This window comes from Passer domesticus, chromosome 22, assembly GCF_036417665.1.
Source record: "Passer domesticus isolate bPasDom1 chromosome 22, bPasDom1.hap1, whole genome shotgun sequence".
NCBI classification, from domain to species: domain Eukaryota; kingdom Metazoa; phylum Chordata; class Aves; order Passeriformes; family Passeridae; genus Passer; species Passer domesticus.
The window spans coordinates 4,866,812-4,884,779 of NC_087495.1; the positions used below are offsets into that span (position 1 = coordinate 4,866,812).

The window sequence follows — 17,968 nt, forward strand, 5'->3', positions numbered from 1 at the left end:
TCATTCTGACGTAACGCATCAGGCCCTCCTCAGAACCATCTGTTCAAGTGACACCAGAAAGGCCTTGTTATCTCCCAAGAAAGATAAATCTGTGAGAAATGTATCTGGGAGAGATCTGGGTAGTAACACGCTACCATGTGTTTACACAGTACTTGTTACTCCAAGAGTAACATGTTTCGGCAGGTTGGGTCTGCACCAGCAGCTCCTCCGAACAGAAAAAACCCAAGAAATGGCATTAGAAGGGAAAAGGGAGGGAGGGAGAAAGAAAGGTGAAGTGGCTCACAAAAGGCCCTCGAGTCAGTCAGTGGGAGAGCTGCATTTCCAGGCTCCCAGGGCTCCTGACTCATTCCCAAGCCATGAGAGCCCAGGGCTCCAAGGCAATCTGAACTCTGCATTCTTATCGAATCAAACCTCTGGAATTTCTCCAGCAGAAGTGCCATCTTAGCGATGGCTCGTGGGAGAGTCCTTAAATAGGTCAAGTTTCTTCTTTATCAAAATAAGGATGTGCTCTTTACACACTGATTATGAGGGCTCCTTGCAATTACTCAGGCCTTTCCATTCAGGAAATTCAATGTGTCGAGAAGCACAAACAACAACAGGAGATGTTCAGCTGTTCTTCCCAACCAACCTGCATCCTCCCCTGCCTCAGGGTGTGGTGTCAGCTGGAAAAGGAGCTGGTTAGGGAAAGGCTTAAGGCAGGGTATGTTAATACCTGTAGATGGGGTCCATGAAAAAGGGCGATGGCTTAGCGTAGTGCAGGGAAGGCTGCTGAGGCAGCTGGGACTGGGAAATCTTAGGTAAGACCTCACTTGCCATCAGCTTCCTCTCCCCATAAATGTGGTTTTTCCGTGGCTCTCTCCCTCCGTTCTGGCTGGCTCGGATGCGGTTGCCAATGCTCAGATCCAGTGGCTGCTCCTCGCCTGAGGACGGGGCTGGGAGGACCTTGGGGGGCGGCAGGATTGGCTTAATCTCTTTTGGCTTCGTGGTGAGATCGAAGGGGGACTCCGAGCTGGTGCCACCGACTTTGTGGAGGTCCCTGGGTGACTTTGGTTCTGCCTTGACCAGCAAGTTGTGATTGAGGGTCCGCTCCGTGAAAGGGTAGAGGGAGTGGGGGAAATTGGGGAGGAACTGGAAAGGGAACATGGAATGATACGGGAGTGAACCCATCTTTTTCTCCTGCATCCCCATAAAGCCAGGCCCAAAATACTTCTCTGCAATGGAGGCGATAGCTTTAATAGAGTCATTGGCAGCGCCCGTGGTGGGCAGCAGGTGCTCCTCAGGGGGAGGAAAGAAGGAATGCTGAGAATAGAAGAGAGGGATCTCGCTCGTGGTGTTGGTGGAACTGGCAGACACCGAGCTGCTGACAAAATCTGGCTTGGTCTCCATTTGTTTGCTCTTGTCTTTCGTTTTGTCCCTGTCACTCTCCGCGTCACTGTCCAGGTCAGAGCCGGTGCCAGTCGTGGTGTCCAGATCCGTGCCCGTGGTCGTATTGACATCCTCAAAGTCACTGCCATCGGACATGTCACTGTTCCTGGCTTTTAGCTTCTCCAGGTAGGAGTTCTCCAGGCTGCTTTCACATTTCTCCTCCCCTGAAGGAGCCTGGTTGCTGTTGCTCACCGCGGAGATGAGGGGCAACGCCGGGTTCCCGAGGGGGCTGGGGAGCTTCGCGTCCGGAGTGTGGTTGAGGGGACTTTTGAGCAGTTGCGTGGGCGGTAACAAGGGAGGCCTGGGGTACAGAGAAGGCGGAAAAATCCCCGGGAATCCCGGGGTGAGGGCGGGGAAGGCTGGGGGGGCTGGCGAGAACGGGAGCCCGCCGGGGTGCGGGCGGGACGGGAAATACTCGTTAAAGCCCAGGCTGGCGTGGTTGAGGTTGGGAGAGGGTTTGGATTTGTCCATCATGGAGGTGGGCGTGAGGGGGAGGCCGGGGGCGAAGATTCCGGCGGGGCTGTAATGGTTCTTGCCCTCGCAGAAGCGCCGGTGCTTGTTGAGGGAGGAGGTAGTGCTGAACATCTGCCCGCAGTCCTTGCACTTGATCTGGGTGCGGCAGTCCGCGTGCATCCGCTTGTGGCGGCACAGGTTGGAGAACTGCGTGTAGGATTTGTGACAGACCTCACCTAAAGCGTCAACAGGAACCAACAACAAAAGCCATATGAAATTAACAGGAAAATAGCGAGGATTACACCTGGGATTCACCAGCCCCCACACCGCCCCGTCCTGGGAGCTCCCTGTCCTGAAGAGCAGTGGAACATCACCATCTTTCCCTTTGGATGGAGCCCATCCTGGAGGATCTCTCAATCCACAGAAATCTGAGGGGATGTGCTAGCTCTGCTCAAAGTTTGGGGGAATTTTCAGGAAAGATTATCATGGAATCACAGAATGGTTTGGTTGGGAGGGGCATAAAGCCCATCTCATCCCACCCCCGTCCATGGGCAGGGACTCCTTCCACTGTCCCAGGCTGCTCCAAGCCCTGTCCAGCCTGACCCTGGACACTTCCAGGGACCCAGGGGCAGCCACAGCTTCTCTGGGCACCCTGTGTCAGAGCCTCAGCACCCTCACAGGGAAGAATTCTATATATCCAACTTAAATTCAAATTTCAGTTTGAGTGCATTCCCCCTGTCACTCCAAAGTCCCTCTCCAGTTTCCCTGTTGCCCCTGCAGGTCCTGGAAGGTGCTGTGAGATCTCCACACAACCTTCTCCAGGCCGAAGAAATCTCTAAGCCCAGATCCAGAGGGAAGATGCTCCACTCCCCTCAGAACATCTTTGCCCTAATCATACATTATTAATGATAACATCTATTTATCCCAGCTCATCTGCTTCCCATTAGTCCCAGCATGGCAGGAAGCACTGAGGGCTGGATGGAGAAGAACTTTGCCTCATTTAATCAAACCTGCCCTTCCTTAATGCCCTCAGTGGTACATAACCCCTGCAGGGGGATGCTCTATAAATCTATAAATCCCCTGCCAGCCAGGCCTGGCTTCTGCCAGGACTGGGATCTCTTTTTTTAATCCTTTAAATCAGTCCAACACCCCTGCCCCGCTAACTGAAGCCACATCAGCGTTTTCTCTAACAACCTGTAAATACCAAGCTTTCAAAACACGGATTTTTATGACCCCTTTTCACCTCCAGACTTGCTGCTGTGGAAGAAACAGGGCAAAGCAAGACAGAAATCCCACCCCAAACTTTTCTACACATCAAAACACTGTGACTTTTTATTATCTGGTGCCTCTTTCAACATGGGAATGAACGTGGTGGTGAGTTAGCACACTCCTTCCCCCAGGGAACTGCTGTTATCACCCTTTTGTGAGCAGGGAAACTGAGACAAAGCAGGGGAAGGACATTGTTTGGGCTTGGACAGGCAAGGACATGAATCCAAGTTCTGACACTCCAGCTCAGGGACTGCTCGGTGCTCCTTCCCTCCTCCCAGCTTTACTGATAGGTGCATGTGAGCACGATTTTCCCTGTATTTTCTCTTAAATATTTCCTAAATCTTTAGGATTTACTTCAGTGCTTGAATATCAAATAACTGGCGGGAGAGTATTTCATTAATAGCTCTGAAAATATAATAATATAATAAATTCCAATTGAAATTCAAAGCAGAGGTGGATAAAATTCAATGAATTTGACATTTCAGTTCAGATGAGCACCCCAAAATCCAAAGGAGTGTCACTGAAGGCTCTGGTTTCTGACTGCACTGTAAATTCAAGCTGCACTGTGTGTCCCCAGAGTATTTAATTGTTTGGCCCTGACACAGCCCAGAGCTGCAGGGAAACACAAACAGGACAAGAAAGTCATCACAAGAGTTTGGATGTTTGAGCCAATCCTAATTTTTGGATTATTTGGATTATTATTGAGCCAATCCTAATAACTTTAAAATCTTGGATCAGGTCTCCTGAATTGCTCTAAGTGCATAGAGAGTTTTATGGCTGTTGTAAGTATTATTTCAGCTACCTTAGACTTGCAAGGAAAGGGTTTATTTGGCTTTTTTATTCCACTTTAAAGTGTTTTCTTAAAAACTATCCAAACCGAGCTCTTAAAAGAAGCACTACTGAATTTATTTTCCATGAAAATTCAGCACTACTGAATTTTATTTCCAGGATAATCTCTTAAATAATACAACAATCTCTGGGGTTTTTTTTTTGTTGGGTTTTTTTTTGGGGGGGGGGTTTTGTTTTAATTTTTTTATTTTATTTTCCAAGGGAATCAGTAATCACCATCCCTAGAATTGATTGAAAAACCTGTGGATGTGGCACTTAGGATGTGGTTTAGTGATGAACACAGCAGTGCTGGCTTAAGGGCTGGACTTAATGATCTCAGAGGGCTTTTCCAACTGTAACCATTCTATGATTCCAGGAATCTTCCATTTTTTCACCCCAGGAATTTTTGCTAGATATATAAATACTGCACAAAATTCCCTAAAGGGAAGTGCTAGAGCTCTGAGAGCTCATATCAGCCTTCTAGAATAAGGAAAACTGGAAATTTTCTGTTAAATCTCCAGTGATTTAGTAATTCCAGGTGGAACGGCCTCTCTTGCCCTCCTGATTTCTGCAGTTATAAAGTTACAGGTTTGGGGGCTTTTGAAAGCCAAATATAATATTGTAAAAAATGAAACACAAACACACATAGACCCCTTTTCTTCCACTGAACAGACAAAAAAAAAAAAAAGAACCAACTTCCTGGTGAATCCTGCCATGTGGATTTGAAGCTGTTAATGGATTCCACATTGATGGACAAAACAACCTGACACATCTGACCAGGCAGGATCCCTCTGCAGTTGCTCCACACGCTGATTTGGTCTGACAACTCCCTAATTCTGATGAGGTGAGAGTGAGGAGATTATGAGGAGAAATCCCTCATCTCCCTGCAGCAATCCTGGGAGTCAAATTATCCCTTTCATGTGCCCAGTGAAAGATTGCAGCAAAATGAGCGAGAGGAGCGTTTCTTCTTCCTCTGCTGACACCCAGCTGATTATCTCAGGACACTGATTACCTCGGGACATTAATGAAATGAGTCTCCCAGGATATTTCTCCATGCTGTTCCCATTATTCCAACAGGGGGAAAAAAGGCAGGAGTGGGTTCAGTGGCTTCCCTACCGTAACATCAAAGCCTGGAATCAAACCCAGATCCCGGCCCGTGCCTGAGCAACGTGTTCTGAAGTGTCAGGAAGTGATCCCTAAAGTTCCTGGAGCTTTGTTGTGACACCATCCACCTCCCTGCACAGTTATCCAAACTCAGTGGGTGCTGTGTCAATTAAAAAAATATACAGCCCTGGGAATGACAAGGACTGAGATGGGTGGCTCTCCAGGGAAAATGCCCTTCTGGAAATATCCCACCAAGGAGAGCACTGAGGACACAGTTCATCTGCTGTTTATTTGGCTCCCAGCATTATCTAGATGAAACGTGCAGTAAATAAAGAAGAAAAAACTTTCTTTCTAAAAAACACCTTCTCATCTCTGTGATTATTCCAAGTTCTTTACAACGGCTGCAGGGTTTGAGGCACCCCTGTAAAACATTTCGATCAGGCTGTGCCAGCTATTTATTTATGTCACCAACAGGAACATTCGAAAGCGATTAAGGCAAAAAAAAAAAGACGAGAGAAAGAAAAGATATGAGAAAATGGCATCGCTGTGACCGCTGAAAGACTCAGCTTTTAACTTGTCAAGAAAGTCAAAAACCGCCACGAATGTTTACTGAAAAAACAGGGAGCATGCAAAAAAAAAAAAAAAAAAAAGGAAAAAAAAAATTCATCTTGTGCTCTGAGCTATAAAATAACAGCGGCCGGGGATGGGAAGGCTGGGGGGCCCCGGCAGGATCCCTGCAATTACAGGCTGGTGATGGCCGTGACAACTTACATATGAAAGGTTTGACAGTGCTGTGGATGTGCTTGTGCTGCTTGAGGCCCGAGGAGGTGGCGAAGGTCTTGCCGCAGTCGGGGCAGGCGTGGGCCCGCGCCCCCACGTGCTGCGAGCGGATGTGCCGCTGGAGGTTGCTGGGGTCCGTAAACACCTGCGGGGAAAACGCCTTCAGGAGAGGGGGGAAAGCACCAGGAGAACAGCCTGCATGTGAGAAACTGATTTTTTAGGGTTTTTTGCAGCGCTGCTGCTCATGGCTTGAGGAGCGCAGGGTGGAAAGGTGAGGAGAGGTCATGAAAGAGCTCTGTGCCCTGCCCGGCTGTGGCACCTCGCTGAGTGTGTGGTGCTCATGGCTGGACAGGTCTGTGGCACCTCCCTAAGTTCTGAGTGTGTGGTGCTCATGGTTGGACAGGTCTGTGGCACCTCCCTGAGTGTGTGGGGTCATGGTTGGACAGGTCTGTGGCACCTCCCTGAGTGTTCATGGTTAGACAGGTCTGTGGCACCTCCTCAAGTGTGTGATGCTCATGGTTGGACAGGTCTGTGGGACCTCCTCGAGTGTGTGGTGCTCAGGGTTGGATGGGTCTGTGGCACCTTCCCTGAGTGTGTGGGGTCGTGGTTGGAGAGGTCAGTGGCACCTACTCAAGTGCTCATGGTTGGACAGGTCTGTGGCACCTCCCTGAGTATGTGGTGCTCATGGTTTGATGGATCTGTGGGACCTCCTCGAGTGTATGGTGTCATGGTTGGACAGGTCTGTGGCATCTCCCTGAGTGTGTGGTCATGGTTGGACAGGTCTGTGGCACCTCCTCAAGTGTTCATGGTTGGACAGGTCTGTGGCACCTCCCTGAGTGTGTGGTGCTCATGGTTTTACAGGTCTTTGCTCACCCTCATCTTCCCAGCACAGCCCTCACCACCATCCCAGTACCCAGCTGGGAATGGCCAAAGGGGAGTGGGTTGTAAGAGGGTTGAGCTCCACACCCCCAGTGAGATGCCCAGGACAGTGAGGACACCTCTTTTCCCTGGGACAGGGACAGTGGGGTCACCTCTCCCTGCATCCCCTGCTCTGGGCCAGCATGGGCCACCCATCCCCTGCAGCCCTTGCCCAGGTCCCAGTGTCCTCTCCCAGGTGAAGTGTCCCATGGAAACTGTCGTGCATCCCTTCCCCCAGGTCACAGCACCCACTCCCAGGTGAATCCCCAAATGGACACCATGTCCTGCACCCTTTTCCCCAAATCCCACCACCCTCCCCCAGGTGAATCCCCCAGGCTGACTGTGTCCTCACTGTACCTTAACACAGTTTTCACATTCAAACCGTTTCCCACTGTCGTGAGACATTTGGTGACGAATCAGGTTGGATTTCCAGTTGAAAGCCTTGGGACACTGGTCACACTTGTACTCCCTCTCCTCGGTGTGGATCACCATGTGCTGCTCCAGGCTGGCAAAGAGACACAGGCTGACCTTCAGACCACCCAAAGCAGGCACTGGGGCAGGTCAGAGACCCAGAGAGGTGACAGGGAATCAGCTGTGGGGCCTGGGGGTTTTCCAGTTTCTGGGTGCCTCAGAGAAGGAAGGGAGCAGCTCATAAAATTCACAGATTCACAGAATTCACAGATTCACACAATCCCCAGGTTGAGAGAGATCTTCAAGACCATTGAATCCAACCCAGCCTCATCACCTCAGCTAAACCCTGGCACCCAGTGCCACATCCAGGCTGTGTTAAACACACCCAGGGATGGTGACTGCACCACCTCCCTGGGCAGCCATTCCAGAACTTTATCACCCTTTCTGCAAAAAACTTTTCCCTAATATCCAACCTATATTTCCCCTGGTGGAACTTAAGGCTGTGTCCTCTGGTTCTGTCAGTTCCTGGAGACAGAGCCCAGCCCCAGCTGAGTACAGGCACCTTTCAGGAGCTGCAGAGTGTGCTGAGGGCACCCCTGAGTCTCCTTTTCTCCAGGGTAAACACCCCCAGCTCCCTCAGTCATTCCTCACAGGTCTTGTGTTCCAAACACCTTTACTGAGAGAAGGACAGTGACACCAAACACCATTTGAGGTTTTTTGAGATTTATTTCACTGGTGGAAGATGCCCTGTTCTGCCTCAAAATGACACTGTGTTTTATGCTACTTATAAATACCTGAGTCCATTCTCAGGGGGGAAAAGGAAAGTAAACCCAGCCGTGACCCTAGAGATCCCTGAGGGGAAAAATAGGCACTTTTTGTAGCATCCCCTGGGGAAAGAAAAGATATTTACTGCTGCTGAGCCTCTCATGTGTCCATTTTCACAGGCAGCCGGCCCACGGCTTCCCAGAACACAGGGACTCACCGTTGGGAAGAAACATGATAAGGTGCAAACACGTTTCACTTCTAAATGTCAGACATCTTTGATTACTTCACTCAGCAATTTCACCTCCTGCCAACTGGCAGCGTCTCCGGACTGGGGGATGATGGCAATCCCGAGTGGCTGCTGGCACAGGGCCACGGCAGGGGTGGCACCTGGTGCTCCAGTGCCCTGTGCCATGGGAAACCTGCAGCTCCCTGCCTGCCCAGGAATCCTGCACCTCTCAGACATTAAATCCTGCACCTCTCAGACATTAAAGATTGTATCTTTGAGGCCAGAAATCCTGCACATCCCAGGCCAGGAATCCTGCACATCCCAGGCCAGGAGTCCTGCACATCCCAGGCCAGGAATCCTGCCCCTCTCATGTTGGGAATCCTGCACATCTCAGACCTTAAGTCCTGCACCTCTCATGCTGGGAATCCTGCACATCTCAGTCAGAAAACCTGCATAATTCAGGCCTTAAACCCTGCACCTCTCAGACATTAAATCCTGCACTTCTCAAACCTTGAATTATTATATCTCTGAGGCCAGAAATCCTGCACATCCCAGGCCAGGAATCCTGCACATCTCAGGCCAGGAATCCTGCACCTCTCATGTTGGGAATCCTGCACATCTCAGACCTTAAATCCTGCACCTCCCTGCCCAGGAATCCTGCACCTCTTATGTTCAGAATCCTGCACTTCTCAAATCTTAAATCTTGTATCTCTGAGGCCAAAAATCATCCACATACCAGGCCAGGAATACTGATCCTCCTAGACTGGGAATCCTGCACATCTGAGGCTGGGAATCCTGCTCCTCTCAGAAATTCTGCACAATTCAGGCCTTAAACCCTACACCTCTCAGACATTAAATCCTGCACCTCTCAGGCCAGGAATCCTGCACATCTCAGTCTTGGAATCCTGCATGTCTCAGGCAGAAAACCTTATAATTCAGACCTTAAATCCTGCACCTCTCAGATATTAAATCCTGCACCTCTCAGGCCATAAATCCTGCATAATTCAGGCTGGGAATCCTGCACCTCTCAGGCAGAAATCCTGCACATCTCAGACCAGGAATCCTCCACATTTCAGGCCAGCCCTGAGAAACAAGGGAAGGAAATCTGCTTCCTTTCCTTCCTTTGGGGCAGGTTAACAGAAGCTACAAACACTACTCTTGTAGTGACTTGTGACTGTGAGTTGTGAGTCTTGACTGTGAGTTCTTAAAAAAAACTAAACCCAGCTCACACGGAATCTGCTCCTGCCTGACACCTTTTTCCATGGATATTAAACCATTCCTACAGAACTTTAAAGCATGGCTGTATTTTTACAGAAACATTAAAGCTGAACACTACTGGAAAATCCTGCCAGTCTTCAGGGAAGATACTCCCTGGGCATTTCTGGCAAGTTCAGGATCCCAGGAATCATGTCAGCCTTGATCACTCAACACCCAGAACTCCTCCCTTGGAGCACCAGCCCTAATCCCAGCTAGATAATTCATATTCATGGGCATGCCCCTCATAAACTGCCAACCCACTGGTTTGAAAGCAGCAATATTCATTTTGCTCAAGGAATGCTGCTCTTAAAATGACCAGACTTTTAACACACACAAAGTAACACAAACCTTTCATATGCACATCCAAAAATACGCTCCTGTTAACTGTGATTTATGAGTTTATTTCGAGCAAATATGGACAAGCTAATACGCTGTTTAGAGGCAAGTACCTACTGGGATTAGCAAAACATTTATTTATTTAGTCAGCTGCTAAATGCTCAATTTCAGGTCCCCAGTGGCATCCTTGATTTCATCTGTATTAACTTTGAAAAATTCTAAGACTATCCAGGCACTCTGAGCGGGTTTATTTTGTGTTTTAGTGACTTTAAACGTGGCAGATTGATGGGGGAGAGGCTGATGTGGACATTTCCTCCCCACCAGCATGTCAAAGGCTGAATGAGTGAGGATGCTGCTGACTCTCTTTTCCCTTGTCAAAAAAAATCAACTTTATGGTACTTAACCCAAAATATTGTGTTTAAAAGGCAAAAGCCCCAAGGCCACAGTGCCAGCTCAGACCCCTAGGGAGCCAGGAATACACAGAGGGTACAAATAAGATACAACACACACATTTCAAAAGGTTATTTCCTAGTTAACATAAAAATTAGTTATTTCTTAGTTAACATAAAAATTACAGAGCACTGGAAGCTAAAGAGGAGAGAGCTCCTGACACTTATGGATAAAAGAATTGGAATTTTTGCTAAAATCCATAATATTGAAAACATTTGAAGGAAGTTCTTGTCTTGTCAAGTAAAAAAAAAAAAAGAAGAAAATTGCAACCTCTTATTTCTAATGAAAATATGCAACATAGAGACAAGAGGTGAGGATTAAAAATACCACACTGGGCTCAGAGGATCCCACACAGGAATCCCAGGATCCATCCCAGATTCTACAACTCCCAAGCTCTTTTCCATGCAGATACAGGGAATGCTCTGTAGCCTTCACCTTTACTCTGCATCTTTTAAAATAGATTTTTTTCCCCCTCACTTCCTCACCCAGATCAAAGAGCTGAAAGTATCATTGTAATTAAGTTCAAAGTGACAAATGCAGGTTTTTAAATGTTAAACTGAAGTGAAACAGGGGCTTTAACCTCGAGGTTTTTGCTCTGCTCAGGCACAGCCTGACAGGGGATTGCCAGTTCTCACAGTTTTACAACAAATTTGTGGTGCACGGGGCTTGTTCACCCAAGAAGGCAAAAGAAATGAGTATGTGAGAACTTCAGCCTCCGGTAAACACAGAAAACTCTGCTTTTATAGAATTTTATAAAGGCTTTTATCAAGGCTTAGGATGCAAATAAACACAATCTTAAATTGGTTAAAAAAACCCTCAACTTTTAAAGCTGGCTCCTAATATTTAACTATTTGAGTCTCACTTTGCCAATGAATTAGAGAGCTCAAAGATTGCTGTATTAAAGCTGCATTTCATTGCTACCACATTCTGCTTTGAAAAAAAAAATTAGATTTTAAGTTAAAACCTGAGTTTAAATATTTTTCCTTTTAATGAGACGTTTAATTCTTATTTACAGTTGCCATATAATTATAATAATAACTGAAGAATTGTTGCAAATTAAAAAATGAGCTGGAGTTATCCAGCTTCCAATCTTCTTTTTTTTTCCTTTTCACATTGTTGTCACAAGAACATTTGGTGGACACCAAGAAAATTAAAAATTTGATTGGATAGAGGTTTTTAATTGCTCCTGCCAGATCAAATAGGAGCTTGTGGCCATGTTATGAGTTCTTAGGGCATTGACACCTCTTTAAACCCACTCATCTCTAATGACCAAGAACTAAATTTAAAAGAAGCCTTCATGCACATGTTGATTGAACTAATATTGGTGGTTTTTTTTCATTTAGAACAAAAGAGCTGATGGTAGAAAGATCCTCCCCTGGTCTCTCAGAAAAGAACCCCTTAAACTTCCCACCAACAACCCTTGGGTGCTTCTACCAACGGGCAATGGAAAGCACAGGTCTGTGAAATCAAGGTGGAATAAAATGCTGCCCAACAGCTAGAGAGGGTCCCAAAGTGAATATTCCTAAACCTTGTAAGGAAAGGGGAGGTTGCTAGGGAGAAAGGAAAGGTTGATCCCAAAAGGAACACTCCTAAAGCCTATGGAGAAAGGAAAGGTTTCTATGGAGAAAGGAGATTTATCTCAGAAAGAATATTCTGAAATGCTATGGGGAAAGGACAGGTCTATCCCAAAAGAATATTCCTAAAGCCTATGGAGGAAGAAAAGGTTTCTATGGAGAAAGGAAAGGTTTATCCCAGAAAGGACATTCCGAAATGCTATGGAGAAAGGAAACGTGTCTAGGGGGAAATATCAGGTTTATCCCAAAAGGAACATTCTGAAATTCTATGGAAAAAGGAAAGGTTTATTCCAGAAAGAACATTCTGAAATGCTATGGAGGAAGGAAAGGTTTCTGTGGAAGAAAGAAAGGTTGATCCCAAAGAGAACACCCCTAAAATCTATGGAGGAAGAAAAGGTTTCTATGGAGGAAGGAAAGGTTTCTATGGAAAGAGGGAATGTTTCTATGGAGAAAGGAAAGGTTTCTACAGAGGAAAGAGAGGTTGATCCCAAAAGAACATCCCTAAAGCCTGTGGAGGAAGGAAAGGTTTCTGTGGAAGAGGGAAAGGCTTATATGGGGAAAGGAAAAGTTTCTATGGAGGAAGGAAAGATTTTTATGGAGGAAGGAAAGGTTTCTATGGAGAAAGAAAAGGTTTCTACAGCGGAAGGAAAAGTTTCTATGGAGGAAGGAAAGATTTCTATGGAAAGATGAAAGGTTTCTATGGAAAGAGGAAAGGTTTCTACAGAGGAAGGAAAGGTTTGTGTGGAAAGAGGAAAAGCTTCTGTGGAGAAAGAAAAGGTTTCTACAGCGGAAGGAAAGGTTTCTATGGAAGAAGGAAAGGTTTCTACAGTGGAAGGAAAGGTTTCTATGGAAGAAGGAAAGGTTTCTACAGTGGAAGGAAAGGTTTCTACGGAGGAAGGAAAGGTTGATCCCTTCAGTCCCCCCCAAGGGCCCATCACCCCCTTTGGCCAGGACGGAGAGGGGAGGCCAGAGGAGGGTCTGGCTGCCAGTGGGTACCTGTATTTATTGGGGAACATCCTCTCACAGTCCTTGCACTCGTAGACCTGTCCATCTGCGAGGCCCTCCTGCTTGATCTCGTTGCTGAGGCTCTCGTAGAGGGCCCCCACGGCCCCGCAGCCGTACTTCTTGTGGCGCCGCAGGTCCAGCTTGGACTGGAACAGCTCATCGCAGTCCTCGCAGCGGAACGAGGGCTCCTCTGCAACACACACAGCAGCCCGTGGCAGCCCTGCCCCAGGAAACACAACCAGAGAGGAGGCAAGGCTCCCCGAGTCCAGCAAACAAACAAACAAAGAGAGAATTTGCAAGTGAGAGGGGAGAGAACCCAAGGGAGGTTGTGCCAGCAGCTGCTTTCACTTTAAGCATTAAGAGGAAAAAAAAAAAAATCAGATCACACAACCAGAGGAGATCTTGTTTTCTTTGTGTCTTGGCCTCTGCTGAGATGGAGAGACCTACAGGGATTGAGAGACACACAAAATTCTGGGCTCATTCCGGGGTGCTGCGCTTGTCTGCAAGGAGGGGGTTTGAAATTACGAATGAGTTTTCCTCAGAAGGGGCTGCCAGGGGAAAAGGAACAAGCCAGACTCATATAAACACAGATAGTGAGAGAAGCAAACTGCCACAGCACAAACCTGGAGAAGCTTCTTTCTAGGAAATTGTCTGTCTAATGTTCTCCTCTCAATTTTCCACTGCAGGAGCTCAGGGCTCCATCAGCCTGAGGAGTCCCAGCCCAGAGCACCATGGAAGGAAGAGCAGGGAGCCAAAGGCTTTGTTGCTGTGCTCTTTGCTTTTTTTTTTTTTCTTTATTTTTAAAAAAAAGTTCTAATGCACATAATAAATTACTGTAGTCAAGGTCAAACAAATTAAAAAGAGGGCAGCTATTATTAAGTTTACAAGGCAGCATCCTGACCATGGTGCCAAGCCAAACAATCAGCTCAGAGCTGTAAATTTTCCAGGAGAACAAGCTCTGCGAGGGAGTCGGGATAGCTCTGGGTTTCTCCACCCTGGAACAGAAGCTTTCCAGCCCCCTGTGAGTCACTGGAGCCACGTTTCCCTGTCCTCCCCTACCCTCTTCCTCCACGCTCTGCTGCTCTGCCTGGTTCTCTTTTTCTGATAACTGCACTCCCAGAAGGAACAGCCTGTGGTGATGCATTATCTCTGAGGGAGGAGTGGGAATATTCTGGGAGCTGCAGCCAAAGATGATGCTGTGGTGGGGCTGATCCACCCCCTGCTCTGCAGAGAGGGGATGTTGGGCTGGGATGTGGCCACACTCACGTTCTTGGGGTAAAATCTTCAACCCCTTTGCTTCAAAGTCCCCCCTTGCACTTGTTTATGCCAAATTTTACACAACTGCAAGCACTTAGGCTGAGCTTTAAGGCCTGGAATGGTGTTTTACATAAATCAGGGTTAATTTTGTTATGAGTGTGACAGGAGTGGAAGCACGGGCAGCGTCACACCCAGAGACCTCCATGCTCCCACCTGGGCACTCAGCTCCCATCTCCCTTTTCTCTGCTTAAACCTGAGTTTGAAACTGAGCAAGGCAAGGTCCCAGAGGCTGCTGCAGCAGCGATGTGGGCAGAGGAAACCCTCTGCACCCTCTGCACACCTACACGGAAAGTATCGACATGGGCAAAATCAAACCCAGCTGAAAAAGAAAGTATCACCAAAAGTCAGCCAGCACAGCCTGGCTGAGCCAGGTGGCTGAGCCACCCTCAATATTTGATGGAATTACTGGCAATTTGAAAATATCCTCTGTGGTAATTGGAGAGAAACAGAATTAAATGTAGGTGGAACTTCAGAAGTGTCATTACTCCAAAAAAGATTGGGTTTTGTACGTTGGGTGATGTGGAGAAACATCTCTCAGTACTGATTGATTTTTTCCTGAATAATAGAACTTGACACAAAACTTTACTTCCTACAAACTCTGATTTTTGGGTTTGGCAGAGGTTTTAGCATCCCAGCAGCCTGCCCAGGGCTCCCAGAGCCACCCACACCCACATGGATGATCCCACAGGGCTGCAGGAGATCAGCTTCACAACAGAGGGGAGCAAAAAGAAATAAAGTCCAGCCAGTCAACAAAGGGATTTTGACTAAAAAAGAAGACCTGAGGGAAGAAAATACCAAATTGTTCTCATTTCAGCTCATTTTGAGGGTTTATACACTCTGAGATTGCTGGCAGCAGCCTCACCCTGGGGTGGTCAGACTCTGCTCTGCTCCTCAGAGAAATTCTCTTTACAGAACAGAACAGGACCAATGTATGTCTCATGTGTGTCTCATGTGTGTCTCATGTGTGTCATGTCCCTGGGGAGGGAAACCTGGAAATCAGGACACCAATAACAGCAGTATGGAGAGACTACTATTGAAACAATCCAAACTACTTTTTATGAGTGAAAAGAAGAAAAAAAGTGTAGCAGCAAACTCCAGGGACATGGAACTTCTCTGGTGAGGTGTTTCTCCTCCTCAGAGCCAACATTTCCCCTCTTTGCTCTCTTGTAAATGCAGCAGTGGCTTAACCAGGAAGGAATTTTTGGAGGAGTGACTGAAATCCTCCAGGCTGGGAAGCCCCAGGTCCCTTCACCTCTTAACAAGCTCCTACCAAACTCCCAGTGTCCCTCAAGCTCCACCTGGCAAATCCCCAGACCTGAAAACACTTGGAATGGAGGAAACTGATTTTTTTTTCTTTCCTTTCTTTTGACTTCAGAGAAAATGCAACAAAATTCCTTCCACAAATCCCGGTGGAATTCTTCCTGCTCCAGTTTGAGATTTACATGATTAATTGCAGCTTATTTCACCCAAACTCTCCTGTAGGAAGCAGAAATCCTCTCTGGGTTTGGAAAAGCAGCAATGGAGAATAATTTCCTCCATACCTGGCTAAAGGTGGATAACTGCCTTCCCTCCCACAACACACCCTGCCTTACCAGTGACAATGACACTTTTTTGTCCTTTCTGTGAGCTTACAGAGCAGGGAAAGAGGTGAAATATCTTAATTGCCTCATGCATATTTTAGAAAAGAGATTTAGCTTCTCATTCTCCTGGTCCTTTGCCATATCTCACCCAAATCACAAACAGTCCAAGAGGACATCAAACACAGCAGCTTTTCCACAGGTGGAAAAGATGGAGGAGAGGAAAAGCAGTTCCTGTGCTTCAGAGTATCTGGGTTTGGAAAAAGAAATTTGTATTGAAAGGAGGCTTAGAGAGCTGACAAAAATATGATTAAAAGCCTTGTAGCCACGTGTTCTTCCTGTTGCCACTGGTTGTAAATCCTGTTTTGATGCTCAGACAGGCTAAAGAGAGGAAAACCAGATCAGGTGGGAGAGCAGCTGTGGCTGGGGAGGCTCTGGGAGAGCAGCTGAGGCTGGCCCTGGATCCCTGGAAGTGTCCAAGGCCAGGCTGGAGGGGATTGGAGCAGCCTGGGATAGTGGAAGGTGTCCCTGCTGGGTCAGGGGATGGGATAAAATCATCCTTCAGCTCCCTTCCACCTCAAATAATTCCGTGATAACTGCTCCATATCCAACCCCTGTTCTTCTGGCATTCCCAGCAAATCCCAAACCTCAACAAACACCCTGCAGGGGAAGGCTGAGCCTGGCTTAGGACCAGACTATCCCCTGCAAAACCGAAACCTAAACCAGCTCAGGGCCGAGCTGAGCCCTGGTGCTGATTCTGTGTCTGTATCCCACACCCAGGTTCATTCAACTGTTCCCTTTTTTCCCAAAAATAAAAAGGTGGCCCTTCAAAGCACGTTCTCATTAAAGTTTCCCCCTTTTTTAAACAAAAATACTGCCCTTCACAAAGGTAACTGTGTGACAGGGAGAAGGGGCTGCAAAGAAAAGAGCAACCCCAGTCACACCGAAATTGCTGCCTGTTCTCTGTGTCGCGTTTGTCAAATCTGTGGTTACGTGTGCCTATCTGAAGTTCCATCAGAAACACTCAGGACAAAGCAGGAATGTAACAGAAAAATAAATCAGCGCCTAATAGCTTTCAGAGAAACCAAGGGGAACACAATTATGTGGCATCTACATGCTAATCTACCAGACTCGAATCTCAAAGGAGTTCAAGTGCCCTACTCAAAATTCCTGCAGTGATAAGGGGTCTGCTGTGTTTGGCTGGGGTTGGGAGGAAAGATTTTTATGATAATTATCTTTGTGTGGAACAATTTTGCATTTTCTCTCCTGTTAATTCCAAAGTGAGCTGGGGGTGCGAGGCAGCAGGAAGATAGCCCTGCTGAAAGTAAAAAGTATTAAGGAGTCAAATATTTAATGTTGGCCTGGCATAATTTGACAGCAATTATGCAGCAAAAGCACTAGACGTTACCAGGAAGATCCAGATAAATGTTCCATAATGACAGAGATGGAAAACAAGGAGCACTTTTTGCTTGTTCACATAAAAGCCTGTTAGAAACTGAAATGCAGAACAGCGGTGAGTTTTCATTCAGATTTCTCCTTGACATAAAAAAAAAAAAAAAAAAAAGTGCAGAAATTATTCATCTCTGTGTGTTGGTCTTGAGAAAATCATTAACTTTTGTGGGGGGAGAGCAGTGAAAAAATAGTTCCAAACTTGATGTGAGTGAGGCAGCAAATACAACACTTCACCCCCAGCCCTTCAGCAAATGAACTTCTAGCAGCACAAATCCTTAAATTACCCCATTTTCCACAAATAATGGAAACTGATTGTGCAGGATTTTACTGAAAATTTGCATGAGAAATTATGCTTATGTACAGGTAAAAGAAAATAAATGTATTGTGGGATACCCAGAGAGAACTCCAATTTCATAATTATGAATTAGTTAATTCATAAATTAATTTTATAGAGCATTATTTACAACTACTAGTTTAAAAAACTCTAGGTAAAAAATGCCGGTAAATGAGAATTTACCAGTATCTATAGAAATTATTGATAGAGTATTTATAGAAATAAATCATGGAATAATGATGTTGGGCACATCCTTCCCAGTTTTCCTCAGAGATCACTTCCTTGCAAAGCATTTGTAGTGTCAGAGCCTTGGATGAATGTGGGAAAAAACATCCTAAGAGAGGAAAACCAGTGCTGGGAGCACTCTTGGATTTCCAGAACACTCCATGTGTGTGTCCTGCTCACAGCTGCTGCAGAGAAAGATGAGGTGTCTTTATCCCAGCAATAATAATTTTAGTGATGACTCTTCCACCCCCTTTTCCAGATT

At 46.7% G+C, this 17,968-nt stretch overlaps 1 protein-coding gene across 4 annotated transcripts in view; it reads right to left on the reverse strand.

Moving 5' to 3' along the window:
- PRDM16 (PR/SET domain 16) overlaps window positions 1-17,968 on the reverse strand; it is a 299,007-nt gene that overhangs the window by 26,673 nt on the left and 254,366 nt on the right. For all 4 annotated transcript variants that reach the window (XM_064396885.1, XM_064396883.1, XM_064396884.1 and 1 more), the window contains 4 exons: window positions 12,793-12,991; window positions 7,135-7,282; window positions 5,851-6,004; window positions 713-2,114 (listed from right to left, as the gene is read on the reverse strand). In XM_064396885.1, the coding sequence (XP_064252955.1) occupies window positions 713-2,114; window positions 5,851-6,004; window positions 7,135-7,282; window positions 12,793-12,991 (1,903 nt within the window). The remainder of the gene's footprint in view (window positions 1-712; window positions 2,115-5,850; window positions 6,005-7,134; window positions 7,283-12,792; window positions 12,992-17,968) is intronic.